This window comes from Henckelia pumila, chromosome 2, assembly GCF_033568475.1.
Source record: "Henckelia pumila isolate YLH828 chromosome 2, ASM3356847v2, whole genome shotgun sequence".
Lineage (NCBI taxonomy): Eukaryota > Viridiplantae > Streptophyta > Magnoliopsida > Lamiales > Gesneriaceae > Henckelia > Henckelia pumila.
The window spans coordinates 67,103,427-67,121,088 of NC_133121.1; the positions used below are offsets into that span (position 1 = coordinate 67,103,427).

At 38.3% G+C, this 17,662-nt stretch overlaps 1 protein-coding gene across 3 annotated transcripts; it reads right to left on the minus strand.

The window, feature by feature from the left end:
• Nucleotides 1–1,057: 1,057 nt before the first annotated feature.
• LOC140880711 (uncharacterized) lies at nucleotides 1,058–10,886 on the minus strand. Of its 3 annotated transcripts, none has more exons than XM_073285394.1 (5): nucleotides 10,562–10,640; nucleotides 9,228–10,100; nucleotides 8,639–8,794; nucleotides 2,178–2,432; nucleotides 1,058–1,429 (listed from the first exon to the last, which is right to left on the minus strand). In XM_073285394.1, the coding sequence occupies exons 2-5, from the start codon at nucleotides 10,071–10,073 to the stop codon at nucleotides 1,292–1,294; spliced, it is 1,395 nt and encodes a 464-aa protein (XP_073141495.1). In that variant the 5' UTR covers nucleotides 10,074–10,100; nucleotides 10,562–10,640; the 3' UTR covers nucleotides 1,058–1,291. The 3 variants fall into 3 exon arrangements, with proteins under 3 accessions (XP_073141495.1, XP_073141494.1, XP_073141493.1); XM_073285393.1 differs by lacking the exon at nucleotides 10,562–10,640 and adding an exon at nucleotides 10,730–10,886 and having other exon boundaries at nucleotides 1,059–1,429; XM_073285392.1 differs by lacking the exon at nucleotides 10,562–10,640 and adding an exon at nucleotides 10,652–10,873 and having other exon boundaries at nucleotides 1,059–1,429.
• Between the last annotated feature and the right edge of the window lie 6,776 nt (nucleotides 10,887–17,662).

The following is a 17,662-nucleotide window of genomic DNA, read 5'->3' on the forward strand; positions in this document are numbered from 1 at the left end:
AACAAAGGCAAGTCATAGAGGCAAAGGGAAGGTGATGCCTTTCTTCCAAATTAAGGCTATATGTATGCTATATTTCTCTTGTTTTCGGGAAAGATTTTGTCATTTTGGAGGTCCATTGTGGCAGTATGATTGTGTGGTTTTATGATACATGAATAATCTAAATCTAAATTAAAGAAAGCACATATTAATGTGCATATTTGGTTTCATGTTACTTGTTTGTTAGTTCTGTATGTCTGAATATGTTTGGTTTTTATTGACATGTTTTGATGTTGGTGTTTCTTTCTCGTTGATGTATGAAATCGTGTTTTTAGTGGTTGTGATGCAATCGTGTTTCCCATTTGATTCGATGATCAAAGATCGAGCACACAAATGCAGTTGAAGCACTAAGTTCATGTTTTTGAACAATGTTTCCCAAACATGTAATGTAAATACTCAAAAGTTGTTCAAAGTAGCTGCCTTTTTTCAATCGATTATGTACGATATTATAGGATTGGCGTGACAAATTATGAGTTATTAAATATTCTATTAAAATAATACTCTTAAAATAGTTTGAACTAAATCCTATATTAAATTATGGATAATAATATAAAAATATTAAATGATTATACATTCAATCAAGTTCTACGAATGATCTGTTATCCATATATATATATATCGACATATCATCTTTCATCATCTCAACGTGTCGATTTATTTGGATGTAAGTCCGGTTCAATTAGTCAAAAACAAAATCAAGTGGTTGATATAATTCGTGAGACTAAATTAAACTTTGAAAATTGAAATACAGTTTTTGAATTAGAAGGGCAAAGAAATCGAAGCGTTTTTGGGTACGGTGGAATTTGAACTTTTCATCTAAAGCCGCATGAAGAAATAAAATTTTACTTCTAGTCGATTTCACTGTGTATGTGTTCAACACCAAAGTTTGAGTAAATTGAAAAAATATAAAAGTAGATTCATAAAACTGTTGCAAGAAATTGTAAATTAAATTACAACTTAAGCTTCTCATTAGTGTAGTGCTCACCAAACTCATGAAAATATTTGCTTGACCATCAAACTTCTGATTCAATCTAAGCAGCAACGATGCAGAAATCATTCAGATGAAACCGCGATTTCATTCGAGTATTTTACAATAAATTTATTTTTATTTCAATTACAATATCTATAATGATAATTATAAAGTACATTATTATACACCTGGGAATATAATTTAGAGCGACTATACAAGTCATCTGGTTTACATAAATGAACATGCACAAGAACTGAGACACCAGCCAAATTCGAACAACAAGCTTCATGCAAGTATGGCTTCATACCCTTCTTCTCTTCCACTCCTACGAAAAACCACAACAATGGCAACTGCAACAACTGCAACTCCTAACAGAGCGATAGCCCAGCTGTATTCAGATATTGCTGTAGCTTCTTTATGTCTCTGCAGGAGACGAGCAACGGATCGGTTAAAAGACTGACTTCAAAAGCAAGGAAAATGTTTAAAACTAGGGGAGCGTCATATTTTCTCTTAGCAACAGATTGAAGTAGATTGACTAGCCAGTGTGAATCTACAGTAATTCCTATGTTAAGGACCGAAATATGATTTCCAATTCTCACAAGCAGTTCCATTGAAACAGAAAGTGCGGAACTCGACACAAAATGATTGTTCAAATCATAACATATGTTGTATCTTCCTTATATGAAAAACCCATAAGATGGACACCTAGGCTGATGCCACAACGAGGCAAAACCTTTGCGCCTGAGGGCTTGACGCTCGCACCTTGGCCTTAAAGCGTGCACCTCGGCCCCTTCAAGATCCAAGACACGTTTTGAGCAGACCTCCATTGGTTAGGTGTATTTTAAGTGAAATAAACTGCAAATCTTTCATATTTGCTAGGGCACTTTATGTGGCACATTTCTTTACTACGTCTAAATCCTAAACTACAATTTTTTTTAGGCTGCCTCGCTTCAATAGCGTGTGTGCCTTAGCTTGCAGCCAGAGCTTAGGCCCCAAAACACGTGTCTTAGTATTACTTGTGCCTGTAATAACATGATCTAGTCATACAACTCTTAACTCAACTGATTTATGCATGCTATCACAAGTTACTTTCAGCAACATATCATAAACCATTAAGTGACTGCTTGATCATGTCCATCACAGATAGTATCCAAGAAAAAGGTATTCTTACATCAGCAGGAGCATCCAAGACGGCGTTTGATTTTGCTGATGACTCGGCAATCAAAATGTAAAAGAGCCCCATGACTCCTGTGTGCCTCTGTGAGCTGCTATAATTCGAAACTAAAGTCAGTGTCTCCCCTGCAGAAATCTTCACAGAGCCGGGTGAAGGGTAACAGATTGACATTCCCACAATGTAACCCGCCTCGTTCCCAGGTTCAACTCCACTCCCATAAGTTGGATTTGATGAGCATATGACTCTTCTTCCCTGGACAGGATCATCACACAACCATTTATGTTTTTCGTGAAAACAACGCGAAAGTCAGCTTCTCATGAAAATCAACATGCACCAGAAAACCATTAATCTTAAGATAACATAATTAGCTAAATGTAGCAGTGAATATATCTGATCAAGCATGAGAAATGCACGAGTAAAGTAAAGAATATCTCCGCCTACCAAAGGAATGTTGGAAATTATTAATTGAATGAATTGTGGAAGAAATGGGTTTGAAAAGATTGTCCCAAGTGGTTTGAAAAGTTTGTCCCAAGTGTTACAAATAATTTGAATTTGGTGAAATAAATTGGAGGGAAATGAAGAATTGGTTGTTCCACATTGGAACAACTCCAATTTGTTGCTCACCTTAAATAATTCAACTTTGGATTATGGGATTGGGCCCTTAGAACACCGGATGTTTTGTAAAGGGGCAAGACGCTAATCGATGCAACAAGCACACACGCGCGCGGCGAGGCGTGGCGTGGTCTTAAGATCAATTATTCTTTTTGGATAAAATTTGGTTATTTTTGTTAGTGCACCCGATCGGTGAAAATTTACCGACCGAGCGCAGCGTGTTGTGCTGCTATATCTCGATTGAATAGTCGTTGTATCTTAGAGACGATTGCCGCCGACGTTGAGCACTGTTAACGGGCAATTTCGTCTTGCGGATAGGGAGATTCTCTTGCCTCGACTAGTTGCTGCTTTTGTTGCTGTTGTTGTACAAGTTCTTCAGAATTCGAAGTACATCCCTATAACAATCGCAAGACGAAATTTTTGTATTTCTTGGATTCTGAAGATGTTTAAAGTTTCATTCACTCCGCTCACTTCCGCCCCTGCACATGGAGAAAAGCCGCCTAAGTTTTATGGTGCAGACTTCAAACGTTGGCAGCAGAAAATGCTCTTCTACCTTATCACATTGAATCTGTCTAGATTTCTCAAGGAAGATCCCCCTGTCGTCGTTGATGGCGATTCTGACACCCAAAGGAGGACCGCGGTTGATGCATGGAACCACAGCGATTTTCTGTACAAAAACTACATCTTGAATGGCCTTGATGACACTCTCTATAGTGTCTACTCCTCTGTCAAGACGGCCAAGGAACTCTGGGATTCCTTGGAGAAGAAATACAAAACTGAAGATGCCGGCATAAAGAAGTTCGTGATTGGCAAATTTCTGGACTTCAAGATGATAGACTCAAAAACTGTGATGAGTCAAGTGCAAGAGATACAGATCATCTTGCATGACTTATTGGCCGAAGGGATGGAAATCAATGAACCATTTCAAGTCGCATCTATTATTGAGAAGTTGCCTCTGATGTGGAAGGGCTTCAAGAACTACCTTAAACACAAACGTAAGGAGTTAAAACTTGAAGACCTTATTGTGAGACTTCGCATTGAGGAAGACAACAGAAACACTGAGGCCAAGTCACATAAGAAGATGATGGAAACCGAGGCCAAAGCAAATCTGGCGGAGTCTAGTACGAGTCAAAAGAGAAAGCACCCCCATGATGGAAAGCAAAAGGGGAAAGCGAAGAAATTCCAGGGAAGTTGCTACAACTGTGGCAAACTGAATCATATGGCAAGGGACTGCCGACTTCCAAAGCAAAACAACAAAAATCAGAAACCAAGGCAAGTGAACATGGTTCAAGAAAGGTATGTACCTTTAGAAATTTCTGATATTGATTTAATTGCCGTTATTTGTGAGACCAACATGGTGGATGATCCAAGAGGATGGTGGATCGATACCGGCTCTACAAGTCACATTATGCCAATAAAGATATGTATTCCACATATGCTAGCGTTGGTGATAGAACATTGTTCATGGGAAACTCTGCAACTTCGGATGTCGTTGGAGTTGGCAATGTAGTGCTGAAGATGACGTCGGGCAAGGAGATGACGTTCAAAAATGTGCTACATGTGCCAGACATTCGAAAGAATTTAGTTTCGGGCTCTCTTTTGAGCAAGGCAGGGTTTAGAATGGTGTTTGAGTCTGATAAGTTTGTATTGACAAAATCCGGTGTATTTGTTGGTAAAGGGTACCAAGATAGTGGTCTCTTTAAATTGAATGTAATGAATGTTATCCACCCTGAGGCGAAGAATAAAGTTGTTGGTTCTGCTTACTTGCTTGAAAGCTATGAATTATGGCATGAACGATTAGGACATGTTAACTTCAATACGTTGCAACGACTTGCAAATTTAAATTTAATACCTACGTTTAAAAGAAATCCACAAAACAAATGTGAGATTTATGTTGAAGCGAAAATGGTTCATGCTCCATTTCCTAATGTCACGAGAAGTACTACGCCACTTGAATTAATACATACTGATGTATGTCATTTAAAAATGGTACAAACACGAGGTGAAAATAAGTACTTTATAACATTCATTGATGATTGCACCAGATTTTGTTATGTATATTTATTGAAAAGCAAAGATGAGGCAATCGAAGCTTTCAAGAAATATAAGACTGAGATTGAAAATCAACAAAGTTCAAAAATTAAAATGATTTGAAGTGATCGAGGTGGAGAGTATGTGGCTCCTTTTGAAGAATTTTGCTCAAGTTCGGGCATCATTCATCAAACGATAGACCCTTACTCACCTCAATCCAATGGCGTTGCAGAACGCAAAAATCGAACATTAAAGGAAATGATGAACGTGTTGTTAATAAATTTTGGCTTACCTCAAAATATGTGGGGTGAAGCGATTCTCTCAGCAACTCACAATTGAAACAAGATTCCAATTAAAGGGAAAGATGAAACACCATATGAACAGTGAAAAGGTCGTAAACCTTCTTACCAATACTTCAAAGTGTGGGGGTGTTTGACTAAAGTAGAAGTACCTAAGCCAAAACAAATAAAAATTGGGCCTAAAATGGTTGACTGCATATTTATTGGTTATGCATACAATAGTAGTGCATATCGATTCTTAGTGCATAAGTCAACAATTCCTGATGTAAATGAAGGCACAATCATGGAATCAAGGAATGTTGTATTCTTTGAAAATATATTTCCTTGTAAAGAAAGGAAAGAAATAAGTTCGAACAAGTGAACTTATGAAAACACAACTGAAACTCCACAAAACAACGAGGAACCAAGACGCAGCAAGCGTGTAAGAGTTGAAAAGTCGTTTGGTCTTGATTTTCTAACATACATGTTAGATAATGAACCAAGATCTCTTTAAGAGGCTTTATCAAATCCTAAAGCTTCTTTTTGGAAGGAAGCCATACAAAATGAAATAAATTCCATCATGCATAATCATACGTGGGAGTTGGTTGATCTCCCTCCGGGATGTAAACCTTTGGGATCCAAGTGGATTCTTAAAAAAAAATACAAAGAAGATGGATCTATAGATAAATATAAAGCTCGTCTGGTGGTTCAAGGTTTTAGACAAAATGAGGGATATGATTTCTTTGATACCTACTCTCCGGTTTCTAGAATAACTTTCATTCGTGTTCTCATAGCTATTGTAGCATTGCATGATCTTGAGATACATCAAATGGATGTTAAAACAGCGTTTTTGAATGGAGAGTTGGAAGAAGAAATATATATAAAACAAACAGAAGGGTTTATTGTACCCGGAAAAGAAGTAAAGGTGTGTAAACTTGTCAAGTCATTGTATGGACTTAAACAAGCACCTAAACAGTGGCATCAAAAGTTTGATACTACTATGTTGTCAAATGGTTTCACAATAAATGAATGTGACAAATGTGTCTACATTAAAGGTACTACAAATGCATATGTAATTGTTTGCCGTTATGTAGATGACATGTTAATCATGGGAAGCAACCATGAATTGATTGTGAAAACCAAGAAAATGTTGAGACAACATTTTGACATGAAGGATTTGGAATTGTATGATATTATTCTAGGGATTAAAGTCTGTAGAATTCTTGCTGGAATTATTTTATCACAAACCCATTATGTAGAAAAGGTTCTTGAACGATTTAATGCTACAAATCGTCCTTCGGCTAGAACACCTATGGAATTGGGTACACATTTAACCAAAAATAAATGAGAACCTGTTTCACAAGTGGAATATGCAAGGGTGATAGGAAGTTTAATGTATTTAACTAATTGTACCCGTCCTGATCTTGCATATACCGTAAATAAGCTAAGTCGATTAACAAGTAATTCAAGTGAAGATCATTGGAAAGCACTAATGAGAGTGCTTGGATATTTGAAATACACTTCGAGTTATGGAATAGTGTATACAAAATATCCTGCGATCCTAGAAGGATATTGTGATGCAAATTGGATTTCTGACACGAAAAACTCTAAGTCTACGAGTGGATATGTGTTCACAATCGGTGGAGGAGCGGTGTCATGGAGATCTTCTAAACAAATGTGTATAGCTCGATCGACCATGGAGTCCGAATTCATTGTTTTAGATAAAGCTGGAGAAGAAGCCGAGTGGCTTCGAAACTTTCTAGAAGATATTCCATGTTGGAATAAACCAGTGTCTTTTATTACGATTCATTGTGACAGTCAGTCAGCAATAGGAAGAGCACAAAGTAGTATGTAAAATGGTAAATCTCGATATATTCGTCGGAGACACAATACCATACGACAATTGATCTCGAATGGGGTTATTTCGGTTGACTATGTGAAGTCAAAGGAAAACCTTGCGGATCTGCTTACAAAAAGTATAAATAGAGATCAAATTTACAAACTACTTGGAGGAATGAGTTTAAAATCCACAAATTAAAATATTTATAGCGATAACCCAACCTTAAGAATTGGAGATCCCAAAACCTTGGTTCAATAGGACAACTAAGTTATAAATATTAGTTTGAGTACTTGGAATTGTTACTTGCTCATTCCTGAATTATCCAAGTAAAAATAACCTGCAAAATGTGGTGAGATTAAGTTTTTTTTAATGATTCCTATACCTATGATGTAGAATAACGCAGAATACTCTTGATAGGAGATCACCTATATAAGTACAAAGTATTAGTCGCTTTGATTGCAACCCTTATGAATCTAAGATATGGTCCAGGGCCGAAATGGATACAACGTGAGAACAAAATATGTTAGAGTATTGTTATGTAAGTACTATTGACTTGGTTTACATAAATGGTTGACTAGTTCAAGACATCGCGTCACTATGCAACTAGTAAATCCGATAGTATTTTATTACGGTAGATTCAAAGGCACAAGCTACCTATCCTGATGTAACAATAACTCAAAATGACTTTTAGTGAGAATCCTAATATATGTGAAATTCATTCATGTGGGGGATTGTTTGAAATTATTAATTGAATGAATTGTGGAAGAAATGGGCTTAAAAAGATTGTCCCAAGTGGCTTGAAAAGTTTGTCCCAAATGTTACAAATAATTTGAATTTGGTGAAATAAATTGGAGGGAAATGGGGAATTGGTTGTCCCACATTGGAACAACTCCAATTTGTTGCTCAACTTAAATAATCCAACTTTGGATTATGGGATTGGGCCATTAGGGCACCGGATGTTTTGTAAAGGGACAAGACGCTAATCGATGCAACAAACACACGCGCGTGGCCGGCTCAGCGCGGCACGGCGAGGCGAGGTCTTATGATTCATTATTTTTTTTGAATAAAATTTGGTTCAAAAATAATATTTGTTAGTGCGCCCGATCGGTAGTTTAAGAAACTGCTGACCGAGCGCAGCCCTCGTCTGCGAAACAGCAGGTTGGCCAAAAGTTGGGCGCTCGATCGGTGGAAATTTACCGACCGAGTGCAGCGTCGTTTGAGCGAAACAGAAAGTTGGTACAATGTGGGGCGCTCAATCGGTTAAAAATTACCGACCTAGCGCGCCCTCTACAGTCCGAAAAGTTGCATCTGTTTCTGGACTTTTTCTGTCATGGGTTGCATCCTTAGGCCATAAAAACGTGTTCTTTGGAGTCATAGATATATATATGACTGCTATAACACAAATAGAGTAATCTGAAACATCTGATAACGTAATATATCAGATTTCTCTGTGAATTCTTCCCTCTCTCTCACAAAAGAAAAAATTGATACATATGCTATATCTCGATTGAATAGTCGTTGTATCTTAGAGACGATTGCCGCCAACGTTGAGCACTGTTAACGGGCAATTTCATCTTGCAGATAGAGAGATTATCTCGCCTCGACTAGTTGTTGCTTCTGTTGCTGTTGTTGTACAAGTTCTTCAAAATTCGGAGTACATCCCTGTAACAAGGAAAAGGCATAAGCTGTCAAAATACCTCCCCATATAGTGTCGTGCCAATTCCTCCAGCATGTTGGTGCCCAACCCCATAGATTACCTCGCCACCAGTAGGAAAATTAATGGCAAGTATTTTCGAATGGCTGCAACGATCATTCGCCTCAGCAACAGGACAGGAGTCGACATCATATTCAATCTGCAACAGGACACGACCAATAAGCATTGGCGAAATACATCAAGAACAGAAACACGGATGAATGATGCATCAGAGAAATAATTGCTTCATAAAGACCTAAATTTTCCTGAAATTTGATATGTATTTATGAGTTAATGATGCTTATCATCCCAAGAACTTGCCTAGTAGAAAACTTTCAAATGAAAATGAACTTAACAATATTCTCCACAATATTTATATCTCATCAGAATTCACATTCTTTCCTCGATCTTTCTACGTTCTAGCAACTATAATCCATAAACATCAATTATACTAAGAGACAGAGTTAAAATCAAGAAGATATGCATATCCTGCACCAGTTCATAAGATCTTTATTGACAAAAAAATTATGAAGGCAAACACATATACAGTTAAATAATATTGATTCAACGGAATATGGGATATGCTTTGTTACCAGGCAGTGATGTCTAGCACGAACTCCCCTTGATTCATCTGCCTTCGTCCATATATCTGTGACATCAAATATATAGATTTGCACGGGCGAAATCGAGGAATCCCATTCAACATATTTCACTGTATACCTCAAATGTAGACTTCTCTTCTCACCCTGAAGTCCTTTCACTCTGCATTTTGCTCCATCATAACAACATCTCAATCCACCTCCATATGTTTGGGGCACGGCATAGCCATATTCGTCAACCGTAACATTGTACAAATCACACCGGCACTCGGTGCAGCCTAATTTATCCTCAGCACCACGAGTGTCAATTGCATGAACATTAAGCATCCATCTCTCCTCGTATTCGTCGGGGATATCATCCGGATTGCCAACCTCAATTCCATAAGGATCAGGCACATCCGTGGGTGTTCTTCGAGTCTCGGATCCGAGTCCAAAATACTGCGTAAGCCCACTGTCACACATACCGCTATTCTTTACAATAATATGTTTGGATCGAAGGAATCCCAGATCACCATGAATCTTCAGAATATCAACGCCCTTGCGCAGGTAGTATCTCAAAACAACCCAATGATGGAGATACGTTTCATGAAGAGGGATTGAGTTCCCCTTTTCATCGACTACTTCTCCATTGAAACTCTTGATAGCTATATGTCCTCGAGGAAAATCAATGTTGTAGTAATATTTGTTAGAAACCAATCCCGGTTCCAACTCAAACACCGGCGACAAAAAAACTTCAGTTTTCAACCCATTTTCACTTGTTTGATTAGCTTGTGAACATTGAACAATAGCCACTAGCAATAGGATTGCAAGGAAAAACCAGCAGCCTGAGCCATGAGCCATTTTTACCCCAATACTTACGAGTCACATCTGTTCAAATCAATATTATGAATCAATATTCAGTGAAGAGACGTACAAAGTTTGTGTATTCTCCAAAACTGGTGGAATCACAACTATCAATTACAAGAATCAATTTCAAATTAGCAAAGATCCAATAAATACATCAGCATAAACATGCTGAAACTAAATGGATTTAAAATCAAATTGTTTATTCAAATTCAAATATTAAAAAAAAAAAAAAAAAAAAAAACTCAACCTAACTCACGAGTCACGAGTGACATTTTTTTTTTTTTTTTTTTCAAAAAAAGAGCTTGATTCTTGAAAATATATTAACCCGTAGAGATGACACGTGAAGACATCGATTCAGATTATAAAACCCAGAAGCCCATAAAAGAATAATCACATAGAATTAAAGCAACACCCGTTAACTAAAGAAATCAATAACTTAGTTATGTAACTCAAAACCCAATAATTCGATAAAGATTATGCACAAAATTTCATACAAACTGGGAATGCGCAGATCATACGATTCAGAAGTAATCGAACAAAAAAAAAAAGAAAAAAAGGAGACCCAAGCTCACATAATTTGGATAATCCAGAGGAGTACACATGTAGCTAGCAAAACAGAGACTTATTACATCTTGAATATATATACATACACATAGACGAAGAGTTCATTTATTGCAACTAATCAGAAGCAGCGTCGTCCCGAAAGCGATGAAATCAATGAACCATACACGTAATATATTTTAAAATCTATTCGTTTTCAATTGCTGATCACAGCGCTTACGCCAAAAGATTTATTGCACTTTTTCACCATCTTCTTTATCAACCTCTTACCCCCGTTAAAAACGTTAGAGTTAAATTAAGTTTTGAGTGATAGTGAAATTTACATATATAATTATATATATATATATATATATATATATATATATATATATTGAGAGAGACAACTATATATTTTAGACAAAATATCAATTTTAATCATGTATGTATTGATATGTTACATTTTAGTTTTATATGTTTCATTCACTCGATTATAATTTTGAAAGTCTTTCTTTTTTTCAAAAAAAGATTTCAATTTTAGTTCTTGTTGTCAAAAACATATAACTAAATGGTTAATATTTTTTTACAAATTTTATAATATTATATTTATCATTAGAGTCTCTTTGCACACGATATCGCGCGCCGATGCTCACATAGATGTTATTTTTTCAGTATAACATAATATTTGTGTGAAATGTTAAGAGATCATTTAAAATTTAATCTGTTGGGTTCGGAATTGCAATCAATCTTGATTTTGATGACAACAAACTTGTTATTCTGTTTCTAACATATTTAATCAAGTGTGTAGTTGGTATATCAATTTGGAAGTTTTGAGAAGTTGGAACTCAAATTCAAGCTGGAATTCTGGCGGAGTTGATTGTTTCTAACATATCTCATAGCTCAGTGATCCAAATGACCAAAGACCAAAATGATTGAAAAGCCTAATCAAATATCTACAAGTCATATCTCATACCAGATCAGTTAGTTCGGATGTTATCCAAGCGAAATGGTGGTCAAAATATCAAGCTGGATGCAATTGATACAACAACAAGATCAAACATGATCAGCTCTGGTATTTTGGTCATATATTCATGTTTGTAAAATACTGATCTTGGGATATATGGACTATATGCAGGTAAACAAAAATGGCTATGGAAAAATAGAAGAGACAAAAGTTTGACTCTTTTTTCTTAAAACGTTATTGCTCCGCTCTAGTGCTTACGGCTATTGGGAATGCGCTTTCCAAGGTACAACGACTATCGACTTTAAAATAGTAGCAATACAAATATTAAAGTCACACGAACTTTGAAATTCTTGGAACGTTATGAATTCTAATTTTAATAGTTCAACTTAAAAATTCAAATCCAAGATTTTATGTCTTGCAAAATTTGGATCTAAGTATTTTGCTTAAAATTCGAAAGAACTCTCGAATCTAATTTTAAAGATCAATTTAAGCACAAAAAGATTAGAAAATCCGAACCAAGATTTTATGTCTTGTAATTCAGATTTTAAGCGCTGAAAGCTTAAAGATTCACAGAAAAATTAAATTAAACAAGACAGAAGAAAGAATGAGAAGAGAAATTAGTGTCTTGAATGCAAATGAAGAGGTTCTATTTATAGATGTTGAGAAAACTTAATGAAAAAACACTTTTTCACAAAAGGGAGTAAGCACCTCTTCGTCTAAAATGGTGCAATCCTTTCGCACCTCACACGGCCATTGGCCGCATGATTTAAATTTGAATTTACTCGGCCACATGGTCGAGTGAAATATGTATATTTATAATATATATATATATATATAAAATATTTATATATTATTTTTTTATAATATATAACATAATATATTATATACATATACATGTACACATATACATATATCGCTTTCCATTAAATATTTCAATTGATAAATTTCGAACTAATAAATCAATTTCTCATTCACTCTATTTGTTACTCGAGAAATAATTTTCTTACGAATTCTACTTGCGATATATAATTCGTTCGTTAGGCAACTTGTTCAAATTATTTATCGACTTTAAATGAGTACGCAAATCATTTTTTCAACAGTCTCCCACATGAATGAAAATTAATACATATGACTATGTTGACTCGACAAATAGCGTTATAGCGAAAAAAATTACTGCATCAGGATAGGTAGCTTTTGAGTTTGAACCTTTCTTAGTGAAACATAATCGGATTTACTTGGAAATTAGTAGACGTAATGTCTTGAACTATTCGCCGTTTTGTGTAAACCAAGATAATTATGCTCACACAATAATCTTTCTAACATTTCGTTTGGTTTTTACTGTTGTGTCTATTTCAGCCTTGGACACCGCTTGGTTCTGCGAGTGCTTTACATATGTGAAGCAACCACACTTCGCTCTTACACAAGTGATCTCCTAGGAGAGTATTCCACAATACTCTAACATACCAGTTTGTATGTTGTAGGAATCATTAAAGGTATAAACCTATCCTCATACCCTTAGAGCGGACAACACCTGTTATCATAGAAATGGGTAGGAGATTTCTCCAAGGTGTTTTTCCAATCTCGTAATTTAGTTGACTCTTTTGAACCTAGATCTTGGGATCTCCAGTCAACTAGGTTGGTTATCCACTACAAGATTTAATTTTGGAGTATTAATCTCATTTCCCTTGATAGGCAATTCATTTTATCTCTCAGTATAAATTTGGTTAGTGGATCCGCGAGATTCTCCTTTGATTTCACATAATCGATGGAGATAATGTCATTAGAGATCAATTTCCACATTGTATTTTGTCTACGAAGTATATGTCGAGATTTACCATTATACATGCTGCTTTGTGCCCTTTCAATTGCATATTTACTATCGCAATGAATTATTATTAAGGACATGGGCCTATTCCAACAAGAGATTTGTAGTGACCCACACCGTGATCATCTACTAATCAGAACTTAGGCATGCAATTAAAAAATAATCATTCATAATCAAAGATAAACTGTGGAGACTAAAATAATTAGTGGCTGACCCTGAAATCCTGCTTTTGTCACCACCCAATCTCCAGATCTCTAGAAAAACTTCCTGAAACTGCCCCATCAAATGGGGTGTCCAGAATAACAGAAAACAACTGGACGTGAGCATAAAATGCTCAGTACGCTAGTACGGGTAAACATACGCATATGATGCATGAAATGTAATGACCGGGAAATAATATCTGGGTAGACAAATCAGAATCTTTTCAGGCTGGCGCCTAGGACGTGAGCTGTAGCCTCAGGGAATCAAACCACTAGACCCAACCACTCACTCCTAACCGGACATGGACCTAAGATGTCCCCCGAAAACACTAGAGATGGAATGACCCGTCGGTCGAGTGACTCTCAGTGCCCCAAAATTTCCTAACAAGGGGTGAACACCCTATAACACAGGCTTATCTAGAAGGATATCCAAGCTCAATATGAAATGCACATGCATGATATTACTTCAAAACAGTAAAACATGGAACATAAATGCAACACATAAGCATGCATACTGCTGGCATCTCAGTCAGTACTTACGTACTTCAATACAAGTCCTAGATGTCCCCGCATCTAGAGTCTAGTACTCCAATTATGGTAATCATGCATCATTGATCATGCTCTAAAAGCCTATAATCACACGATTTGTAGTGACCCGTATCCGTGATTAACGATTAATGAGTAATTAATCATGTAATCATGTTTGGGTTAAGTAAAACATGATTAAAGAAGTCCAGGAGGATTAACGGAGCCCAGAAATGGATCCAGGACACTCGAAATTGGTTTAGAAGGTTCCAAAACTCGAGTGGGATCGGAAGCAACAATCCAGGATCGGAGCGTCCGATCGACGATCGGAACGTCCGATCAAGAACGGAGCTTCCGATGGCTATCGGTGACAGGTGTGTGGTTGCATGTGGGCCGAATTGACATGTGGCGAACGGAGCATCCGATCGGGGAACGGACCTTCCGATCTGCTGGAACGGAACGTCCGATCGAGGAACGGAGCTTCCGATCGACGACTATAAATATAGGGTCCGAGCTCCTCATTTCTTGCCAATTCCGAATTCCTCTCCTTCGCCCTAGTAGCTCTATTTTGGGCTTTGGGTACTCTTATTTTAGAGTTGGAGTAGGAAATATACTTTAATATAGTCAGATAGTGTCTGACATAGTAGCGGGGCAGTGCTCGTGTAGCGGAGCAGTGCTCGAAGCTGTGGAGCTGCAGCAGGGGTGTGCCCTAGTTGCGGGATAGTCGCCATCAGTGGGCTGACGACGGATGCAGGTATAGCTATGATCTCTTTAAATTATTTAGGAGTATGCAATAGCTTAGTTAAGGCTTTTAGAGCTTAATGAATGATGCATGGATATTTGCATTGTAGAGTTGTTGATAGGCTTGGAACCTAGAGTGGGACTGGTAGGATTTGCCTGTAGTGAGGTACGTAAGTACTAACTGAGATGGCCAACATGATATATATTATATGTGTTGCATGAGTATGTGCTATGTGTTTACCATGATTTACGGCTTTAGCACATGCATATGTTTTTACGGAGACTGCATCGGGTATGATGTGAGTCATGACAGTTTCTATCAGTCGAGGCGATTCTTCCTGAGGATTCGTGTCTTGGGAATATACGAGTGCCACGCGGAGTCGCTCTCTAGCCTGTTACTGTGTATTCCAGCACCCAGAGAAAGTGATTTAACCCTGATTTTAAAGTCATTTATGTGTTGCATATATTATATATATCATTGCTTTCGTATTGAGCTTAGAGCTCACGTCTAGTGTTTCTGTATGTCTGGACACCCCATTCGACGGGGCAGTTGTAGGTGCATGGTTGGGCACTAGGAGCTTGGAGTAGCCAGTGACCAGTGAAGACAGCAGGATTTAGCTGTAGGTTTTGCCTTTAGGGTTATTTATTTCGATTGGGTTGTATAATCTAATTTATTTATCCGGTTGTATTCTGCCGGTCTGTTTTAATTTAAGTCTTCCGCAGCAATTTATTTAATGCATGTTTAATTATGCTCCTAAACTCTGATTAGGTAGTGGATCCGGGCTGGGTCGCTACATTCATTGGTATCAGAGCATATGCATGCAAAGTGTAGTAGCCCGTGCCCTAATTGAGTAATTAAAGGATTAATGCTAATTAATTGAATTAGGTATCGGAAGGATCGGAAGCTCCGAAGGCACGATCGGAAGCTCCGAACAGGATCGGAAGCTCCGATGAGCGATCGGAGGCACCGATGTTATTACGTCAGGCATGACGTGTGGTTGGATCGGAAGCTCCGATCAGGACCGGAAGCTCCGATCACCTCTATCCGAAGTCAACAAGTGATATTTTGACACGTGGCAGATCAGGATCTTTGGAAGCTCCGATGGTAGGATCGGACGTTCCGATCGAGGTTCGGACGTTCCGATCAAGGATCGGAAGTTCCGATCGTTGTCTATAAATAGAAGGCCGAGGCTTCACTTTCATTTGCCAATTCCGAGTTCTCCTTTCCTTTCTAGTCCTTTTGGAGCTGTTCTAGTCTTCTTAGGCTTGGTCCGGAGGTCGGAGAGGCGTTCGGTAGTCGTAGCGGAGTTGTGCCCAAGTTCTGGAGGCATCGACATCAAAGGGCTAACGACGGACGAAGGTATAGCTTTTGCTTCCTATAAATATTTAGGAGTATGCAATAGCTTAGTTAAGGCTTTTAGAGCACTTTAATGATAGTAGTATCATTTGGCAGTGTAGAGCAGACTATAGGCGTGGACCTAGAGTTGGTAGAGCTTGCACTGTTTTGAGGTACGAAAGTACTGTTCGAGATATCCTGACTGAGTATGCATGTATTATATGACTGCATGATTTATATGCCATGATATTATGCTGCATTCATTTGCATCTTGATGTATCTCCTTCGAGATGTCTGTAGTAGGGTCGTACCCTATCCTGTTAGTGGATGGACTTCCATTGATTTGGGTCCGGCGTATCCACGGTTATCTCGGTATGGGAGCCACCTCCTGAAGCGACGGCACAGCGTGCTACATACCAGGGCCCGGTCTGTCTCTGTTATCTGATCCTTGACCTCGAGTCTATAGGGAGTTCACTTTGCATGCATGTATACTCATACTCTCGCACTGAGCATTTTATGCTCACGTCTCGTACTCTGTATATTCTGGACACCCTATTCCATGGGGCAGGTTTGCGATTGCACGAGGAGGGTGGATCCAGGAGGGGCAGTGGTTGGCCAGCTGGAGCTTCGTCTCGTACTCTGTATATTCTGGACACCCTAAGTTGAGTATTCATCCTGGGAGCAACAAGATGTACAAGGATCTACGTACTCGTTTCTGGTGGAAGGGAATGAAACGCAGTGTTTATCAGTTTGTTTCGAGATGTTTGGTGTGTCAACAGGTCAAGGCAGAGCACCGACGACCTGGAGGATTGCTTCACAGTCTGCCTATTCCTGAATGGAAATGGGAGTTTATCACTATGGATTTTGTGACCCATTTGCCGGTATCCCCGAGGAACTGTGATGCTATCTGGGTGGTGGTGGACCGACTCACCAAGTCAGCGCATTTCATTGCCTATAGCCGAGAGTACTCTGTGGATCGCATGGCACGGATGTACATTCAGGAGATCGTCCGACTTCATGGAGTGCCTGTGAGCATTGTCAGCGATCGGGACCCCAGGTTTACTTCTAGATTCTGGGGGAGTGTTCAGCGTGCGATGGGTACTACTCTCAGTTTGAGTACAGCCTATCATCCGGAGACTGATGGTCAGTCAGAGCGCACTATCCGTACGTTAGAAGATATGCTTAGAGCGTGCGTCATGGATTTTGGTTCAGCCTGGCAGGATCAATTGCCGTTGATCGAGTTCGCTTACAACAACAGCTATCACACTAGTATTGGGATGGCACCTTTTGAAGCGTTGTATGGGCGACGTTGTCGTACTCCACTCTTCTGGGAAGAAGTGGGGGAGAGACAGGCTGAGGGACCGGAGTTTATCCAGCAGGCGTTAGATATTGTTGATCAGATCAAGAAACGGATTAAGACTGCATAGGATCGTCAGGCCAGTTATGCTAATATCA